This window comes from Puma concolor, chromosome E2 (assembly GCF_028749965.1).
Source record: "Puma concolor isolate L17-30 chromosome E2, mPumCon1.1.hap2, whole genome shotgun sequence".
Classification (NCBI taxonomy): Eukaryota; Metazoa; Chordata; class Mammalia; order Carnivora; family Felidae; genus Puma; species Puma concolor.
The window spans coordinates 37,001,510-37,023,305 of NC_141681.1; the positions used below are offsets into that span (position 1 = coordinate 37,001,510).

Sequence of the window (21,796 nt, forward strand, 5' to 3'; positions counted from 1 at the left end):
TTATCTTTGTTGTTTTTTTTTTTTTTTTTTTCAATTTAAATTAGGGTTTGTTTTTTTTTTTTTTTTCTTTTTGAGAGAGCATGAGCACAATGGGGTGGGGGGTGGGGGGGGAGTGGAGGGACAGAGAGAGGGGTAGATCCCAAGCAGGCTCCACACTGTCAGCACGGAGCCGGATGCAGGACTCGACCTCAGAAACTGAGATCATGACTGAGCTGAAACCAAGTGTCGGATGCTTAATCGACTGAACCACCCAAGTGCCCCAATCTTTTTTTTTTTTTAATGTTTACTTATTTTGAGAGAGAGAAAGTGTGTGCATGCGTGCACAAGCAGAGAAAGGGCAGAAAGAGAAGGAGAGAGAGAGAATCCTAAGCAGGCTCCACACTCAGCATGGAGCCAAACATGGGGCTCAATCTCACAGCTGTGAGATTGTGACCTAAGCCAAAATCAAACTGGACACATAACTCACTGAGTCACCCGGGCACCCGAAAAATTAAAATGTCCTATTTTTTAATTTGTCTTAGTTCTTGCTTTCAAAACCATGTATAATTTCATGTATTTATGTAATCATGAATATTATGGAAAAATTTTACTGTGTACATACGTAGCTAAATAAACGCACAATGTTCAGTTTTGGTAAGAAATGGTAAAAGAAATATAATTTTACAGAGTATTTAATAATTAGCATAAAATAATAGAGTTTTAGATTTAATCCTAAGAATCTTAAAAATAACCTGGTTGAACCTTCCTCTCTTCACTCGCTTCCCAACTTCAGAAAGTAAAATAAGGCCATTGCCATCTAGAATATTAGAGAGACATTTCCACTACCTACTGGTAACTGGGCTTGAATTAGTCCTCTTTACCCTATTACCTCCTACTCACCAAAACAGTTGGTTTTTATGTCTCTTCACATAATAGAGCAGGGGAAACTCAGAACAGGAGGTGGAATAGGTCATGACTTCTATAAAATTCTTAATAAGAAAAAAAATCATGAAGACATGGTAGTCAAAGAATCAGTGTATTCAGCAAATCAGAAAGCATCAGCAGATAAGTATCCTGCAGATATTATTGAAGCCTAATAGATATTTAGGTATTGAAATAACAACAAAAAATATTTTATCGTTTCAATAAGAACAAATAATAGAATTGAGAAAAGAAAACTAAGTCATTATGAAAGTCCTATTTGAGACTAGCTACTCACAAAGCCTATATTTTAAAGCAAATTTGATTAACTTTGTATATTGTTGGTCCCACTTCATGCTTTCAAGCATAACCATGTCTGATAGTAACCAGCAACATCTTAAAGAATTATAATTTTTCTGCTTTGATCATTTTCATATTCTTTGACAATATGTGTTTAACAGTGAAATTTTGTTAAGTCCCTGGTACTTTCTAGACTCATATTCAATCACATAAGTATATTAATACTAGGTTTATATGAACATAGTTAAAAATCAACCTGTATGCTATTTAACATGTAAAATAAAATTTAGTAAACTGATGTATGTATTCATAATTCTGTCACTTTGTCATTTAAAAATGATTATTTTGAAGAAATTAAGTTTATTCCTTTTACATATGTGATAATATTCTTTTTTTTCCTCTTGTTTTCTTAAGTAATATAGTGGCTGTTTCTCACTGTCATAGTTTGGTTTATGAGTATTTTTTTAAGCTAAAGAAATTAAGTATTTTAATTCATGCCCTCTTTTCTTATACAATTCATCATTTGTTTTTTTAATATTTATTTATTTTGAGAGAGAGCAAGGGAGAGGGAGAGAGAGAATCCCAAGCAGGTTCCACACTGTCAGCAGAGAGCTGGATATGGGGCTCAATCCTGTGAACCATGAGATCATGACCTGAACCAAAATCAGAAGTCAGATGTTTAACCAACTAAGCCACCCAGGCACCCCATCATTTATTTTAAAAATCTGAATTTTGTTTCCTTAAAATAATCTAATCTGGCTATTACAGATTTTGTATCAGATTCAATTTATTTCTGTGTCAGTAATTTCTCTAATGTTAATGATGTGTTCTGAAAAATATAAAATCATAAGCTTCATATATTACAATGGAAGTAAAAAGGAAATGATTTTTGGTAAATGGTTTTTTACTTTAGCATGCATAGTTCCAGCTTTTTATTAATAATCACAAAAAATGTAGTTTAATATGTGAATACATTATCTGTCATATGTCTTACAAGTCTCTTGACAAATGTGATAGAAAAGCTGTTACTTCTACTTATATTCTTTGTCTATTTTAGCAAGAAATAAAATTTTAAAAACCCTGTGCAGAAATCTTTCAGCCTTGGGTCGCCCATGTTAAAAGTTAAAGCCTTGAATTCCATTTAGAACCTTCTACCATTAATTAGTCATATGACTTGTGGTATTTCTATCCTATGCATGGTATAGCCATCCATGAGTAAATTTTCCACATGGTGGAAAGAGTCATTTTGACTTATTCTCCATTTGAGCTGTCGTGACATGTTCTACTCTGTAACTCAGAAATTTCTGATTTATTTTTGTTATTGAACTCAGAGTTCCAGGTTATAAATCTGAATATTCAATGATTCTACTTATGATTTTTTTCTCCATCTATGGAGTAATATCCTAAATTGTTACTTTCATTTTTCATGACCTGATGTTCCAGTGTGTCTTACTGTGGAAGCATTAAGTGGTTCCCAGAAATGAGAACTCTGAAGGAAAAAGTAGTCCTACTAGGAGTTATGCCTTTTTTTTTTTTTTTTTTTTTTTTTTTACTGTGTTGCCTACCAGCACAGTATACCACTGTCCTAAGTAGGTACAGCATATCACTGTGATAGAGGGGATATATAGGTATAATATACTACTTTATGGTGGTTTACTGTTTTACAATATTTCCCAAATTCTTTCACCCACATTTAATCCTCACAATGACCCCAGATGGTAGATAAATAATACAGAGATAATGAGTTTCCTGAAAACTGGATTATTCAGTAAGTGGTGTGGGAAACTGGATATATCTCTTAAAAAAGTACAGTGGGATCATAACTCACAGCTTAAGCCAGAATAAATTCTAGGTGAATCAAAGACCTAAAAACAAAAAGTGTCCCTAAGTACTGTGAATTTAAAAGCAAACTTCTAACTTATAAGCAAACATAGATGCTACAAAGAAAAATATTAATAAATCATAGACAAATAATTTTCTAATGTACAATGGACTCCTGCAAATTGGCAAGAACAGGCCAACAACATTATTAATAAGAAAACTAAAAATTGGGGCACCTGGGTGGCTCAGTTGGTTAAGCATCCGACTGCAGCTCATGATCTCACGGTTCATGAATTAAAGCCCCAGTCCAGGGTCTGTGCTGACAGCTCAGAGCCTGGAGCCTGCTTTGGATTCTGTGTCTCCCTCTCTCTCTGCCCCTCCCCCCTCTCTCTCTCTCTCTCTCTCTCTCTCTCTGTCTCAAATAAATGTTAATAAAAAATTTTAAAGAATGTTTTTGATGAAGCAAGCAAAAAAATCATAGTTTTATTACATCTTGACTCTTGAGTACACATCTTTTTACTAGTCTTTGTTGGAAAATAAGTCCATAAAACTTTTTTGCTATACAGAATATGGTGGTTGTCTTGATGAAAAGCATTGGAGATATTGAATTGTAAGCTGAATTAACCACCCCCCCCTTTTTTTTAACATAACACTTGAAACAAATGATAAACTATGGTTATTCACATTTGGGGTTTGGTAGACATTTTCTCTAAAATGAACAAAATGAACTCATCACTTTGAGGTAACAACTGACAGGAAGGTACCAATGATAAAATTTAATATTTCAAGCAAAAATTGGGATTTTAGAAAATTGTAATATATCATGAACTGACAGCTTCCCAATTCCTAAAGACTTTGAGGAGATTTATGGTGATATTAACAGATGGGAATGTTTGATATTATGTAATGAAATGTTTCAACATTTGGAAAATCTCCATAACTCAGTGAATCAGTATTTTCTAAGTGTTTGATAGTGGTTTTACAAAGTCATGCAATGGTAAAATATCCATTCAAAATGCAAAATAAATTGTTGGATTTTAATTAGCAGTAGGAAAACTTCATTGCTATGGCTCTAGATTCTTCATTGCAACTAACCTTTAAGAAAATATTACTTGTTGAATTTTTGTGGTAATATGAAAGAATATCCAGAGTTTTCTGAAAAAACTATTGAAATACTTCTTCCAGGTATATATTTTTACATTTGTCAACCAAAACAACAGATTGAGTACAAAAGTAGCATGAAAACCCAGCTTTTTTCTAATAAGCCAAATAATGCTACTCTTCTTGCAAAATGGTTTTTTTTTTTTTTTGGAAAATACAGTACTTATTTTTCATGAAATGTTATTTGTGCTCACATGTAGATTTATGGTTGTTATTTTTAACTTAATATTTAAATTCCTCAGTCTTAATTTCTAATGTGATTAATAACCCATGGATATAATCCACATAAACAGAGCTTGTTGGGGTCCACAGCTTTTGAGTTTTTAAGAATTTTGAGACTAAAAAGTTTGAGAACTACTCCTTTATGGAGATTGAAATAAAAACTTTAAGTTCATTATAACCACTGAAATAGTAATTTCCATTTTAGGAATTTATATTACAGATATAATCTCAAAAGATGAGGTAATAAATGTACAAAGTTATTCATTGTTATATTCTGATCAAAAGATCAGAAACAACCTAGTGTTTGCCCATCAATAGAGGTTATGTTGAGGTATATCCATATAATGTAATGCTGTGTCACAGATGAGGCACATACAGATTTATCAATGTGCAAAGATCTCAATGATACATTAAATCAAAAATTCAAGGTGCCGGGGCGCCTGGGTGGCTCAGTAGGTTAAGCAGCAGACTTCGGCTCAGGTCATGATCTCGCAGTCCGTGAGTTCGAGCCCCGTGTCGGGCTCTGTGCTGACCGCTCAGAGCCTGGAGCCTGTTTCAGATTCTGTATCTCCCTCTCTCTGACCCTCCCCCATTCATGCTCTGTCTCTCTCTGTCTCAAAAATAAATAAACGTTAAAAAAAAAAATTCAAGGTGCCAAAAACTATGTAGACTACACTGCCTTTTGTACAAAATTATATGTAGTATATGTATATGCATATGTTATCTGTTAAAAGGATACACAAGGGCACCTGTGTGGCTCAGTTGGTTGAGCGTCCGACTTCGGCTCAAGTCATGATCTCATGGTTTGTGGGTTCAAGCCCCGCATCAGGCTTTGTGATGACAGCTCGGAGACTGGAGCCTGCTTTAGATTCTGTGTCTCCCTCTCTCTCTCTGCCCTTCCCCCACTCATGCTCTGCCTCTCTCTTTGAAAAATAAATAAACATTAATTTTTTTTTTTAAAAAGGATAAACAAGAAACTGCTTGTGGCTGCCACTCTGGAGGGGACCTAGCCACAAAAATAGGAGGAAGACATTTCAAAAACAACTGAATACTCTTTGAACAGTTATAAAAATATTAAAAAAAAGAAAAGAAAAGAAATGCTGCACTTGTTCCTAAAAAGTCCTAATATTTTAAGATTATTTTTCAGTTTCTTTCCCAAAACCACATGACAAATTACTTATTAGGAGCTAAATCAGGTTAAGAATCCAAATCTGTCTAATCCTGGTTCTACTATCTTTCTATTATATTAAAATTTACACACACTCTCATGGAGTGGGAAGACATTCACAGAAAACAGTTATTTTATGTAGTAGTAATTGTTTTGTTGCCATAATGAGTTGACCTGCACAAGAGAAACAAGAATTTGTAGAAGATTAGATGGACTCAGTCCCATGAGGCTAGATGGAACAAAGCTCCTGAGGAAGGAAGGGATACATACTAAAGGGTTAATGGAGGGGCTCCTGGGTGGCTTAGTTGGTTGAGGGTCTGACTTGGCTCAGGTCATGATTGATCCCACAGTTCGTGGGTTTGAGCCTATGTCAGGCTCTGTGCTGACAGCTCAGAACCTGGAACCTGTTTCGAATTCTGTGTCTCCCTCTCTCTCTGCCCCTCCCCTGTTCGCGTTCTTTCTCTCTCTCAAAATCAAATAAACATAAAAAAATGGGGGGAGGCAGCTAATGGAATTTGATTAGCAAGAGGAGTTTATTCAGGACAGAAGTAGGGATCCATGTAGCACCCCCTGGTACCCCTGGGAGACCATTGTAAATACCTTGGCGCCGTGGTTCCCACACCTTCCCATGCATCAAGATCAACCAGAAAGCGTATGAAAACACAGATTGCTTGGCCCCACTCTCCAAGGTTCTGATTCATTAGATCTGGACAGGGGCTTAAGATTTCACATTTCTAACAAGTTCCCAGGTGATACTTAGGCTATGGGGACTGAGACTCCACTTTGAGAATCACTGCATTAGAGAAACTGCTGTTCGAAGTTGGATAGGTAATATGTGATCTGGGGCCAGAACAATGAATTGTAATTTTTTTAAATGATACCAAAGGTCACTTAACTTCAAGAGACTGAAATATTATAAATTTTTAAGAAGACAAGTAATATATATGTTACCCTTTCTTATGTATATCTTCTTAATCCCCTGCTAATTAAAAATAAAAATTATTATATAAAAGTTCATTATACATTTTTATGAAAACAGTAACTTAATTTTAGTGTCTTCTTGGTTTTAAAGTTAAAATGTCTTAGAAAAATCTGTTTGAATCATTACATTTATTTCAGTAAGTTACTTATCTGTTTTTAAGGGAGAATTTCATTTGAAAATTGGCTAAAGTCAGCATCAAATGGAAATTAACATGTGTTCAATGTGCACTGTAGTCTCTAGTGGTCAGCCATTCCAAAGGTCAATTTTTACACTGCAGTTTATAAAATAATCAAAATACCATTCCTTCTGTTATATTTTCTGTTGAGTCTTTGAGAAGTGATGTTAGCCTTCAAGAAAACTTGAGATATGTAGTGTACTGAAGTCCTGGGGAGAGGGGAATACAAAGATACCAATTCCTGGGACTTCTTTAAAGAATGTATCCAAGTTTGGGCACCTGAGTGGCTTGGTTAAGTGGCTGGCTTAGGCTCAGGTCATGATTTCATGGTTCAGGCCCCATATTGGGCTCTGTGCTGACAGCTCAGAACCTAGAGCCTGCTTCTGATTCTGTGTCTTTCTCTCTCGCTATCCCTCCCCCGCTCACACTCTGTCTCTCTGTGTTTCTCAAAAACTGAATAAATGTTAAAAAGAATTTTTTTTTAAAGAATGTGTCCAACCTCACAGACTGGAACCTCTATCAGCATGATTTCTTCGTAGTCTACTCAAAATCACATTATTCTTAGAGAATTTGCTTAAATCAATATTATTTCCTAGTCCTGGGCCTTTGATTCATGTAAAATTTATTTTTCTGAAACTATTTCCTTCCCTAGGTACAAAAGTTAAAGTATTATTAAAGTTTTGTTTTGTTTTGTTTTTTATTTTTTTATATTTTATTTTATTTATTTTTTTAAAACATTTATTTTTTTTAATATGAAATTTATTGTCAAAATGGTTTCCATACAACCCCCAGTGTTCATCCCAACAGGTGCCCTCCTCAATACTCATCAAAAACGATTTAAGCAATATAATGAAACAAGAATTTAGAATAATAATCATAAAATTAATTGCTGGGTTTGAAAAAGCATAGAGGACAGAAGAGAATCTATTGCTACAGAGATCAGGGGACTAAGAAATAGTCATGAGGAGCTAAAAAATGCTATAAATGAGGTGCAAAATAAAATGGAGGCAGCCATAGCACGGATTGAAGAGGCAGAGGAGAGAATAGGTGAATTAGAAGATAAAATTATGGAAAAGAGGAAGTTGGTTTTTTTTTTTTTTTTTTTGAGTAAAAGGCTACTGTAGTCTGAGATAAAAAGGTTATGCAGATTATAAAACAGTGGCTATGGAAATAGTCTAGATTAAAGAGGGCTAAAAATTAAAAACTAAATGCAGGGGTGCCTGGGTGGCTCAGTTGGTTAAGCATCTGACTCTTGATGCTTAGGTCACAATCTCACATTTGGTGAGTTCTAGCCCCACATCAGGCTCTTCACTGATAGCACAGAGCCTGCATGGGATTTTACTCCCTCTCTGCCCCTCCCTCGCTAGTGTGTGTTCTTTCTCTTTCTCTCTCTCTCCCAAAATAAATAAATAAACTTAAAAAAAAAAACTAAATGCAATTCCTACCCCTATATTAGATAGGTAAGAGGCAAAAATGCTATAAAGGACATTGTTAAGTCAATGGATAAAATTGGAATATAGATAGTACATTAGGTAAAAGTATTTGTGTGAATTGATGAACTGGTAACTACTGTGGTTATGTCAGAGAATATCCCTTTTCCTAGGAAACAAACACTCAATTATTTAGGGGTAAAGGGCCATAATGTATGTAATTATGTATGTAGTTCAGCAGAAGATTGATTTCATAGAGCATACAAATGTTAAAACAAATGGGGTGAAATGGTAACAATAGGAATATCTGGATAAAGGGTTTACAGGCATTCCATCCACTATTTTTATTATTGTAATTTTAAGTTTAAATTATTTTCAAATAAAATGTAACAGACAACCTGCAGAAAAGTGAAACATGTGATTTAAATGTTTGTTTTCTTTAAGAAAGAAAACTTTCCTCTGGATGTGAAGTTGAACTCTCAGAAAGCTTCTCTGTTTCCCTAAATATCAAAAAATAGCACCTAGAGAGGGTACAAGGAGCATTCTCAATGATTAAGTTCTCAATTTCTAAGACCATATCTATAAAATATTGCTGATAATTTATACTAAAAGATATGAGTTATCACTTGAGTTTATTTTATGTTTATTAGATGGTTACTTGCCAGCATTAAGTATCAGCTAAGTCATGGTTGAAATACTTGTAGGAAATAGGAAACTACTTGGAAGAAAGACCAACTAGGGGGAAATCAAAGTGTAAATCAGAATCTAATCTGAGTATTTTGCCATTGGGTAAAAATGAAGGGCAGAGACTTGGCAATGGTCTTCTAATTGGTCCCCCATTAATTTGCGATAAAATGGTTTGGCTTTTAATGATGTTGATGATATTACTAGAACCTACTTATAAATCACATTTTTCACTTAACTCATTCTTACTTACCTGGCTCTTTTTTATTCTTTTTTTTAATGATGACAGATGTTTATGCCCTTGGAAAGTCTTCTCCTTTCCAAGTATTTGTCTAGAGTTGTACCTCTTTCTCTCAGCTTCTTTCTCAGTAATCCAAATCTATACATTGTCAAATCACAGATGTTCTCTATACTTTCCGTTGTCAATTCATCTATTTTATTTGATGTTTTACTCCTCTGTGTAAGGGTATATTATCACAAATGATATTAATCATAAGGATCATAAGTAATTAAACCATGAAATTAAATGAAAGAAATTTATTTTTCACTATGCTGTGCCTTTTTCCTTGCTGAGGTCAGCTTCCATTGGCTAGATTTTCAACCCACTCAGCCTAAAATTCTTTTTTCCTTTGTGAATATATTACTGAAGACTTGATAGGCTTGTTTAAATTCTGTATTTCTCTTAATATGTAAGTGTACACAAGGATGAATATTTCTTTATTGTTAATCCTTATTATCTCCTTCCATCTGAAGGTACTTACCTCAGACACACACTGTATATTAAACCATAGCAAATAAGTCAGTGAATAAAGCAACACAAAATTTAAAATCCAAATGACTATTCCACTGTGCATGTCACTGTAGAGACATAAAAATCTATAAACTGCAGTAAACTCTATCAGGTAAGGGGCAGTAGATAGGAGAGAGGTTCCTCAGTAACCTCATTTCTATTTTTTTTTTTTTAATTTTCTTTAATATTTATTTTTGAGAGAGAGAGACAGAACACAAGTGGGGGAGGGTCAGAGAGAGAGGGAGACACAGAATCTGAAGCAACTTCCAGGCTCTGGGCTGTAAGCACAGAGCCCATCATGGGGCTTGAACCCCCAAACTGCAAGACCATGAACTGAGCTGAAGTCAGATGCTCAAATGACTGATCCACCCAGGTGCCTCAGTAACCTCATTTCTGAAGGTCTTCGCAAAACACTATGCAGTTTTTTAACCAGTCAGCCAGAAATGACATCTGTATTCTCTTCATTTGCCTTTTTATTGATAAAAATTAATTGGTGCTTTTTAGAAGCCAGGGGGCTGAGAGCTTTATAACTCTTAAATTGAAGTTCATACTATATAAAAGACACTTAAGAATATGTGTAAAGACACATTTAAAATAAGCCATATAATAACGAGTTACTATTGACATGCTTGTTTTTCTCCTGTGGCAGCTATGATAATTATGTAAATAAATCAAAACCCATGTTGTTTAAAAATTGATGATTTTAACATTGAAGCCTGAAAATGGGGTCTTTTTCCAACATTGGATAAATTTTTAACTACATTAAAGTGAACAATTTTGGGGCGCCTGGGTGGCGCAGTCGGTTAAGCGTCCGACTTCAGCCAGGTCACGATCTCGCGGTCCGTGAGTTCGAGCCCCGCGTCGGGCTCTGGGCTGATGGCTCGGAGCCTGGAGCCTGTTTCCGATTCTGTGTCTCCCTCTCTCTCTGCCCCGTTTCAAAAAACGTTGAAAAAAAATATTTTAAAGTGAGCAATTTAAAACAAGATAAATCTAGGAGCACCTGGATGGCTTAGTCTGTTGAGTCTGACTCTTGATTTTAGCTCAGGTCATGATTTCTCAGTTTGTAGGTTTGAGCCCTGCGTCACACTCTGAGCTGACAGTGCAGAGCCTGCTTGGGATTCTCTCTCTCCCTCTCTCTCTCTGCCCCTTTCCCACTTATGCTCACGCTCTTTCTGTCAAGAATAAATAAAATTTTTTAAAATAAAAATAAAACAAGATACAATCCAGGTAATAGGTAGCAAGGGGCAGAGTAATTGTTTTAATTGAATCACATTTATTACAAAGTCATCCGTCACATTCTTCCATTTATGCAGATTGACACAGACTTTGACCAAATAGGAAATGTAACCTGCTGTACAAGCACACTTTATTTTGTAGCTGTTAATGGACTCTCAAAGTTTCTTTTGGCAGATGGAGATGGACACATGGATCACTTACTGCCAGGCTGTGAAGATAAAAACTGCCAGAAAAGCATCATTTACTTAGCAAAATCTGGAACAAAGCAGGTATACCAGCTCGTTTTTTAATGTCAGTAGAGTTACCTTCTTGAAGAAAATCTTCAGAGATTTGAAAAAGTATCTGAAGAATCACACACAGAGAAACCAAATGTAAATCATTGACTTCCTCATTTTAATTTAATGAAAGGCATATAAATCTTGTGTTTGTTTATTGAGGGGGGAAAGCACTGTTACAATCATTTCTGGTGAAGAAAACCTATTATTGTTCCTATAATTAAATGATCCATTAGCATTTTATAGGCCGGAATATGATAAAATGCACTGCAACTATAATAAAAGGTTATGGAAAATAACATCACATCTATTGTCAAGGCTAATCTTGTCTTTATTTGTGGCATATAAATCAGTTTCATTCTCTCATGCTGACTTTTTACCTGTGGCTTATAGGTAAACAATTTAGAATCTGATAGTCATAGCAGAAGATTAATGTGGGAATGATAGTTTGTAACACTGAGAATTCTTCCATATTGATAGCACTAGAAAAAGAAAGCCAGTAATATAGTAGCAGAATTAATCAGCTTTGTTTTTTATCTTAGGGTGATAAATGATAGAATAACATATTGACTTTTATCGCCCTTATACGTGAGAAACCACATTTTATACTAAGACACTAAAGAAAAATCTTCAGTCAACAGTCTATAAACATTTACTATACCCATAAGTTTTATTATCCTAAAGTTTTTAAAGTTTTGAATTACTGAAAACATGAGGTCAAGTAACACCTAATAATTGGTTCATATGTATAAGTAAACACAGTAATTATAGCCTGGCTTCAAGTGACAGACTACTATGAGAATATTTTCAAATTATACAGTAATCTCTCTCTGGGAAAATAAATGCCACAGTTCTTTAGTGACTCATAAGGATGTCATATTAATAAAAAATCTTTTTACTTTTTAGACCTTATATGTTTACCTTAATAGGAATATTTTATCCTCATTAATAATCTGTCAACCTCTTCAGAAATTTGTGATAACTTGGCACTTTGTGAAATTTCCCATCTTCTTCCAAAATAAACTATTTTTTTCAAAGTCAAGTGAATCATTAAAACATGTTGATGTTACATAATACTTTTTTCCTTCTAGGGAAGACTGAAAAGTTGATTAAAGATGTAAATAAGTTTTTTTAAACAGCTTGTTTTCTTTTTTTTTTTTTATTTTTTTTATTTTTTTAAAAATTTTTTTTTTTCAACGTTTATTTATTTTTGGGACAGAGAGAGACAGAGCATGAACGGGGGAGGAGCAGAGAGAGAGGGAGACACAGAATCGGAAACAGGCTCCAGGCTCTGAGCCATCAGCCCAGAGCCTGATGCGGGGCTCGAACTCACGGACCGCGAGATCGTGACCTGGCTGAAGTCGGACGCTTAACCGACTGCGCCACCCAGGCGCCCCTAAACAGCTTGTTTTCTATAAATATGTTTTCTATTAGCTATTTTTTTTTCTTTTTCCTTGACAAAATATGCTTTCTTTGGAAAACCTAGAAAATGTATGGGATACTCTCTGTACTAAACCCTTTCCAAGAAGCCATTTTTAGTATAGTTTGACTTGGAGACACATAAAGAGTCACCTGCTTAAAAAAAATATATTTAGTCGTTTGTCCTACTGTCACTTCAAGCCGGCTGCACCTATTTGCATATCTTCAGAGTGTATGCCAGTATTCATGCTCTTAACTAATTATGGGCATAGTTATAATTTTAATGGTATGATTTCCACTCTTCAGATTTTAGTTTGCATTAGGTTATCAAAAGTAAAGATTAGGGCATTCAAAAAAGAAATGGATTCCCAAAAGCTGTTTTTGAAATCAACCCTATTCTCTCTGTTCTCTTCATTATAATCAATATAGAAATAAAAAATTTACTAAAAATGTAGCTTCCAGCTGTTTTGGTGACAAAGCTCATCCCCCTGGGCAGGCAGAGCTTCTTCAGGGCTGGTGCTGGTGTTATTAGGAAAGCCTCAGAACTCTTGGCTCTGAAGATGATAACTGAAGTCATCATCATGTATAAGAGGCAAAGCAGGGGAACAAGGGAGACTCCGTCATCTTCTAACTTTCTTCCTAAGCTGGTCCTCCTAAAAGGACATCAGTATTAGATGATATTACAGTTTGCTGTAATTTTTAAAAAATACTCACTTGAGATTACATTTCCACTCAACACAGGTTTAAAATGGGGGATTCAACTATCAGAATCAGCATCAGTTCAAACGTAAGAGTCTGTGATTTTGTGAAAAACCTTCAAAGGCTCTATGTGCCAGTTTAAGGAAAAAATCACTAGTAATGAATTTTAAAGGGGACTTTACTTTTCCAGAGTGTCAATTACTGTTCTTAAAAGTAAATTATAATACTCTAGCATATTGTAGAGATAAAGAAATTGAAGTAAGATGACGCTTATCTTGAGGACTTTTAATGGATCATTTGTTTTGCAAATGGTGAATTTTTTTTTCTCAAGTAACTATAAAATCTGACCTTTTCCCTCTTGATTCCATAGTGGGTTCCAGTCCTACGGGAGTTCAGCAACAAGGGCACACTCTGGGGCTTTGTGCCATTTGTGCATGAACAACGACCAACAGAAATACCAATTCCAATTACCCTTCATATTGGAGACTACAACATGGATGGCTATCCAGATGCTCTTGCCATACTGAAGAATACATCCGGAAGGTATGGAAATTAAGTGAAAAATATTGTAAAAATATCTGCACTTTGATACTTCGCTAACTGAATAGCACCTAAATATGGTAGAGTGCCTTAAATAAGGAACATGTTGAGCTTAGTTCCTGTTTCTTTACCCTGTACCTGAATTACCAATTGTTTAGAATACCTGTTGTCTTCCATAGATTTAATTTCTGTAGGACAGAGGTGAACATCTAATCTAAAATACAAAGCTCATTTTTGATTCAACAAAACTTTATTGTTAAAAGGCCAAAATTTTTTTCTTTTAATGACTGCAATTTAATAATCAATTCATTAAATATTAACTGAGCCTTATTTATGTGCAATTACACATGATCCTTACAGTTAAGAAGTTTTCCATTCTGGAGGTGGAGACAGGCTTATAAGCAAGTAATTGCAGTACAATGTATTACATTCAATAATAGAGGCATATACAAAGGACAGAATGATTGGTACCCTTTCTTTTTTGTGTTTTTTTCCTGGAAATAAGTTGAATTTATTTTTTATTTTATTTCTGTATTTGAGTATAGTTGACACACAATGTTATGGTAATTTCAGGTGTACAACATAGTGATTTGACAAGTTTGTACCTTATGTTATTCTCACAATGTAGCTACCACCTGTCACAACACTGTTACAAAACCACTGGCGGTATTCCTTATGCTGTGCCTTTTATTCCCATGACTTATTCATTCCATAACTAGAAGCCTTTATCTCCCAGAACCCTCCACTCATAGGCCAAAATTTTTGAAAAACAAATGACCCAGTTACATTTTCAGACTGAAAACCCTCATGATTAAGAGCTGAGCCTAGGATGAGAGTACTAATTGTATCTGTGTTGTGTAGTTGTAGTGAAGATTAAATGAGATAAAAATAAATGAAGCAGTTAGTACCTAGCACATGCAGACTTTCAGTGAGTTACCTTACTGTTGCTTGTTTACAATTGCAATGAAAATTCAAACATGATTTTATATATATATATATGTATATTTATATATATATAATAATAGTGTCTTTATCACATTATCAGTGACTTTGAGTACTGCAGCTCCTTTTTGTTTCCTTAAGTAGAGGTACCAGTAGGTAAACCAAAATAGTTAAATTTATAATTAGCCTGAGTCTTTGCAGATTCTATAAATATGATCCTTCCTAAATTTTAATACCTTATTGTTTTCTTCCTATCACAATTAATTCTCTTTCTTGGCCCTTATTGTTTCTTATCTCCCACATCATATCTATCCATAATTTTTCCTCTGTGCATTAATTCATTTGTTGACTTCGGAATTAGTGATAATTCAGCCTCACATTTTCTACCAGGCTTATGATGCAATACTGCTTCCCTGGAAAAAATCAGATTTATTGTTGCTTTTAGCACCAAACAGTGTCATCTAGAGATCGGATTCTTAGAGAAACATATATTATTAGTGAATGTCCCTAAATATTTATAGACAAGTATGGAGAATCTATACTTAAACTTTCTAAGAATTTGATTTGAAATTATAATTGCTCTAAGTTATGTTTACAGAATTTTCCAATCATGATCATCATGCTTCATAATGCAGAGTATGTACATTCAGAACCTATGTGTGTGAGACAGATTTAATGTAACCAAATGAATCTCTGAACTCAATGTGATTATTATTCCTTTTAAAGGTATAGTGGCACGTAAAAACAAAGAAATGTATAATTGCTTTATTCTGGACATTAATCTTATTCAAAAGAATAAGAAATTCCATCCCAAATTGATTAAGTCTGTGATTACTCATCCTTAGAGGAATATCCAAACAATTTTTGTTTTTGTCATAAAGGATTTTTTTTTATTTTTAAACTAGTGAGTTGTATTTTGTTGTTGTTATTTTTTTTTTTGACCCAGTATAGTTAAATACAGTGTTATATTAGTTTCAGGTATGCAATATAGTGATTCAACACTTCTATACAACACCTGGTGCTCATCACAAGTGTTCTCCTTAATCTATGTCACCTATTTCACCCACCCTCCCAGTAACCATCCATTTGTTCTCTTACTTAAGAGTCTGTAGCTTGGTTTGTCTCTCTCTCTTTTATTTTCTTTGATCATTTGTTCCATTTCTTAAATACCACTTATGAGTGAAATCATACGGTATTTGTCTTTCTCTGACTGACTTATTTCATTTAGCATTATACTCTCTAGTTCCATCCATGTTTTTGCAAATGGCAAGATTTCATTCTTTTTATGGCTGAATATTCATGTGTATATATATTGCTATAAAAGTTTTTATTAATATTTTCTCTTTTAAACCATCAAATATTTAACTTAAGTTCCTTTACCATTCAGAAATAATGATGGTATCCACAGCTAATTCAGCAGGGAACAGTATAATTCCACAGAAGACATAATGTAAGAGGCAGTCAGTCATAGACACTTGATGCTTTTATAAAGGCAACTGTTTAAAACTGGGATTTCTCTTTGGTTCTTTTGGGGTAGATGAGAATTGAAGGTTAGATTTTAGTAGGATAGATTTTAACATCTCATTTTTCATTAAATCACTAAATGAAAAATAGCCTTATCCTTGAAAGGGAGAGTGTGTCCAGAAGAATTCAGCATAATATATTCCTTAAAACAGAAGAAGGGAAAAAGGCACCTGGGTGGCTCAGTCAGTGAAGCATTCAACTCTTGATTTTGGCTCAGGTCATGATCTCATGCTTTGTGTGATCAAGCCCTGTGTTGGGCTCTGTGCTGACAGCATGGAGCCTGCTTGGAATTCTCTCTCTCCTTCTTTCTCTGCCTCTGCTTCCCACTCTCAAATTAAATAAACAGACTTTTAAAAAAGGGGTTGGGGAGATATATTGTGCATGATAATTCTTTCCTGTGTGAATTTACTTTTATCTAAAAAGCATTTTATAATTTTTAACTGCCATCAAGATTGGTGTGTTGCTGAAAATTAGTGCAGGGTGATGGTTCTAATTTGAAGGGTTGCTACCTGGAGAATTCGGTCTCCTTTTTTTTTTTTTTTTTTTTTTTTTTTTGCAGTTTTTAAAAATGAGGTAGACATTATGCAGAAAGAATAAAATCCACAACATGTAATTCATGAAGAGAAATTCTGAAACCATAGTTTGTTAACTTGTGTGTTTTTGTTTTGAGAAGAAAGTTGTTTAGATTTGTTTTTTTCTCTTATACAAAAGGCCTAATTAATCATGAGTTAATCTTTAAAATCATGGCACATGAAAAACTTCTCTATTAGTGACATTTTATAGAAGCAGCCTGGTCTGAGATCAGTCATTTTACATATATGCCACTACTGACTGAAAACCCCATTTTTTTCCCTTGTCTATCCCATTGATACTCAGTTGCCCTTAGTTTGTCATATTCTATGTATAGTCATGTCGTAATTCTCTGAATTTTCATTTTATTGAGAGAAGAAAGGAAAACTTAAAATGACATTGTTGTGCCAGAGACAGAGGCACTGCTGGGCACCATTGCTGCATTGCTTACTAAACCCCAGGTTACACATGCCCCAGCCAGAAACATCCCCATAGCTCCACCCTGTTAAGCCTGGCCAGCAGGCATGCCCCAGCCTAGCACTCCTTCAGCCCAACCTACTAAACCCAACTGGTACTCTTACACAGCCTGCCCCCACTAAATCTGATTAGCAGATATGCCTGGCCTGACATAACTCCTGGGACCACCCCACCAAAGTTGGCGAGTAGGCTTACCTCCATCTGCACTTTCACACAGTCCCAGCAAAGCCAGGGCATGTGCATAGTCCATATAGGTAATGCCTCTTGAACACCTGACTCTGGTAGCCAGGGAAGCTTGCCTCATGGGACTAAAACAATGGGAGAGACAGTTTTTGGCAGGCTGCCACCTCCAGGGCTCTGCACAGACAGTAGACTGAAACACACTACTACTCTTCCTACCACTTAGTAGCTGTTTCTCCTAATACATAGAAACAAGCACAGGGATTCAAGCAAATGAGGAAACAGATGAGTGGAAAAATAAAATAAAACCCAAAAAAAACCTTATTAAAATGGAGATAAGTAATTTACCTGATAAAGTAATGTTTACATAGATGTTCACCAATCTCAGAAGAATGGATGAACACAAAGAGAACTTCAACAAAGAGATAGAGAAAATATGAGGAAGTACCAAACAAATCAAAATAGTCAATGAAAGCAACTTTTAAGCAAAAAATAAAAATAAGCCTAAAACAAAATAGAGCTTAAATATAAAAACAAAATATTTCTAGTAAGTGTTTAATAAATTATTTTAATGTTTATTCATTTTTTGAGAGTGAGAGGCACACACAGAGTGCAAGCGGGGAGGGACAGAGAGGGAGACATAGAATCCCAAGCAGTCTCCAGGCTCTGAGCTTTTAGCACAGAGCTGGAAGTGGGGCTTGAACTCAAGAACTTCAAGATCATGACCTGAGCTGAAGCTGAACACTTAACCTACTGAGCCACACAGGTGATCCTCTAATAATAAGTGTTTTTTAAGACTAAATATTTCCTATGTACTTGACTTCAGACCACATATTTTGATAATTGGTGCTTTCACCGTTCTTTTGTTTGTTTAATTATAAGTTTCCATTAACCTAAGAGTTATTTTTAAAAGCTTTCCTGCATGTTCACATAAATATGTTTGGGGAGTTGTTTTCTATTGTTTTGAGGTTTGGGTCTATATTTTTATTGTTTCTTCTTAAAGTTGCTGCATTGCATACAGAATTGTGTCTTGTGCAACACGTTTTAAAATTCGTTAAGATTTTCTGGTACTTTGATAGCCTGATGAATGATTATTTGAAATATCATTCATGTTAAGAACGTTATTTAAATCGGGGCGCCTGGGTGGCTCAGTAGGTTAAATGTCCAACTTCAGCTCAGGTCATGATCTCACGGTTCGCAAGTTCGAGCCCTGCGTTGGGCTCTGTGCTGATAGCTCAGAGCCTGGAGCCTGCTTCAGATTCTGTATCTCCCTCTCTCTCTCTGCCCCTCCCCCACTCATGCTCTGTCTCTCTCTCTCTCTCTCTCTCTCTCTCTCTCTCTCTCTCTTTCTCTCTCTCTCAAAACTAAACATTTAAAAAAATTTTTTTTAAAATAATGTTATTTAAATCTTCTATATACTCTTACATATTTTTCTTTACTTTTAAAAGTACGTTAATCCTTCACTAGGATTAACAATCTTTTTTGTTTTGTTTTTTGGGGTTTTTTTTTTATTTTTTTAAATTTACATACAAATTAGTTAGCATATAGTGCAACAATGATTTCAGGAGTAGATTCCTTAGTGCCCCTTACCCATTTCACCCATCCCCCCTCCCACAACCCCTCCAGTAGCCCTCAGTTTGTTCTCCATATTTATGAGTCTCTTATGTATAGTCCCCCTCCCTGTTTTTATATTATTTTTGTTTTCCTTCCCTTATGTTCATCTGTTTTGTCTCTTAAAGGCCTCATATGAGTGAAGTCATGTGATTTTGTCTTTCTCTGACTGACTAATTTCGCTTAGCATAATACCCTCCAGTTCATCCACGTAGTTGCAAATGGCACAGTTTCATTCTTTTTGATTGCCGAGTAATACTCCATCGTATACATATATACCACATCTTCTTTATCCATTCATCCATCAATGGACATTTGGGCTCTTTCCATACTTTGGCTATCGTTGATAGTGCTGCTATAAACATGGAGGTGCACGTGTCCCTTCGAAACAGCACACCTGTATCCTGTGGATAAATGCCTAGTAGTACAATTGCTGGGTCTAGGGTAGTTCTATTTTTAGTTTTTTGAGGAACCTCCATACTGTTTTCCAGAGTGGCTGCACCAGCTTGCATTCCCACCAACAATGCAAAAAACATCCTCTTTCTCCGCATCCTCGCCAACATCTATTGTTGCCTGAGTTGTTAATGTTAGCCATTCTGACAGGTATATGGTGGTATCTCGTTGTGGTTTTGATTTGTATTTCCTGATGATGACTGATGTGGAGCATTTTTTCATGTGTTGGTTGGCCATCTGAATGTCTTCTTTGGAAAAGTGTCTATTCATGTCTTTTGCCCTTTTCTTCACTGGATTATTTGTTTTTTGGGTGTGGAGTTTGGTAAGTTCTTTATAGATTTTGGATGCTAATCCTTTATCTGATATGTCGTTTGCAAATATCTTCTCCCATTCTGTCAGTTGCCTTTTAGTTTTGCTGATTGTTTCCTTCACTGTGCAGAAGCTTTTTATTTTGATGAGGTCCCAGTAGTTCATTTTTGGGATTAACAATCTTAACAATCATAATTAACAGTTGTCAGCTTCTCAGTTTTTCATTTGAAAAATGCAGCTTTGATTATTAGGTGCATAAGGCTTTTTGCATATTTTGTCTTCCTCACTTCTTATATAATCATGAAATACAGGGATATTTCCTTTTAATTTTTTTTTACTTTGATTTCTTTTTTGTAATATCAAATTTACATGCTATTTCTTTTCCTAAGCATTTACCATGCATATATTTCTATCCCTTTATTTTCAATTTTTATGTGCCAAAATACCACATAAGGAAAAAATTTACATTTGATAAAATGCAAAAACCTTAAATGTATAATTGGATGAGTTTTGATAACATTTGATAACTAGTACTCCAATTAAAATACAAAAACATTTTCATCACCCCAGAAAATCTCTCATGCTTCCCTTCTGGTTAATCTCCAGCCTCATAGGTAACCAGTGTTTTGATTTCCAGCAAGATAGGTTGGCTTTGCCTGTTCTTGAACCACAGAATACTGCAGAGAGTGTTTACAAATGACCTAAGAAAAAATGTAGAGAGAAAATATTCATGCATCATAGTACTCAATATTGCTAGAAAGTCAGTTCTTTTCACCTAGATCTATAGATTGAATGCAATTCTCATCAAATTCCCGACAAGCTTTTTTAAAAAATGTATACACTCATTCTAATAGTTATGTGAAAAAAAATAGATTAGCTAGATTAAAAATTAAAATTAAAAGCTAGATTAGCCAAAATTTTCTTGACAATAATAACAAAGATGGAGGACTCATGCCACTTTAAAACTTGCTATGAAGCTGTAGTAATCAAGACCTTGTGTGTTTACATAATAGATACTTACAGAGATCAGTGGAACATAAAAGAGAGTCTAGAAATAGAGCTATACATATTATAATAAACTGACTTTTTTGCATAGATGCCAAGGCAGTTCATTGAGGAATGTACATGAAAGGCCAATAAATATATGAGAAAATGTTCTACAAGTTACCAATGGGTAATTAGAAAAATAAAATTAAACCCATTATACATTTTTCACACCCATTAGAATGGTTGCAGTTAAAACTACCAATAACATGGGCGTGCTTGGGTGGCTCAGTCACTTCAGCATCTGGCTCTTGATTTTGGCTCAGGTCATGATCCCAGAGTCATGGAATCAAGCCCTACCTTGGGCTTTGTGCTGGGTGTGGAGTCTTTTTAAAATTCTCACTCTCTCTTTCCTTCCCCTCCCCTGCCCCTCTCCCCTGCTAGTGGGCACACTCTCTTTCTCTGTCTCTCTAAAATAAAAACAAAAAACAAAAACTACCAATAACACCAAATGTTGGTGAGAATATAGAACATCTGAAACTCTCATATATTTTTTGATAGGAATGCAAAATTGAACATTAATTTTGAAAAACTCTGACAGTTTCTAATGACCTTAAACACCTATCTTTCCTACAACACAGTAATTCTATTCCTAGGTACTTATGCAAGAGAAATGAAAACTTAAGTTTACCAAAAGACTTACAAAAATTGTTCATGGTATATTTATTTATAATAGCATCAAATTGGAAGCAAATCAAAGGTACATTAACAAGAAAATAGATAAATAATTGATGGCATATTTATACAACTTAATGATATCTATAATAAAAAAGAATAAATTACTGAAGAAGCAACATGAATGAATCTTAAAAATCTTAGGTGAAATAAAAAAGGGAATATATGATGGAATGGGAATTTTTTAAAACTATTATTCTCTGTCTTTT

The 21,796-nt window shown here is 34.8% G+C and overlaps 1 protein-coding gene and 1 long non-coding RNA gene across 5 annotated transcripts in view; one reads left to right on the top strand and one right to left on the bottom strand.

The window, feature by feature from the left end:
• Positions 1–21,796, top strand: part of ITFG1 (integrin alpha FG-GAP repeat containing 1) — a 358,049-nt gene that overhangs the window by 148,565 nt on the left and 187,688 nt on the right. For both annotated transcript variants that reach the window (XM_086689522.1, XM_086689523.1), the window contains 2 exons: positions 11,044–11,138; positions 13,633–13,805. In XM_086689522.1, coding sequence (XP_086545648.1) covers positions 11,044–11,138; positions 13,633–13,805 — 268 coding nt within the window. The remainder of the gene's footprint in view (positions 1–11,043; positions 11,139–13,632; positions 13,806–21,796) is intronic.
• The window catches only part of LOC147573490 (uncharacterized), a 50,348-nt gene continuing 41,744 nt past the window's right edge, over positions 13,193–21,796 (bottom strand). For 2 of the 3 annotated variants that reach the window (XR_015244821.1, XR_015244820.1), the window contains one exon: positions 20,215–20,569. This is a non-coding gene — a long non-coding RNA (uncharacterized LOC147573490). Of the gene's footprint in view, positions 13,217–20,214; positions 20,570–21,796 lie in introns of those variants that run through there. The other variant, XR_015244822.1, reaches the window with a different exon arrangement.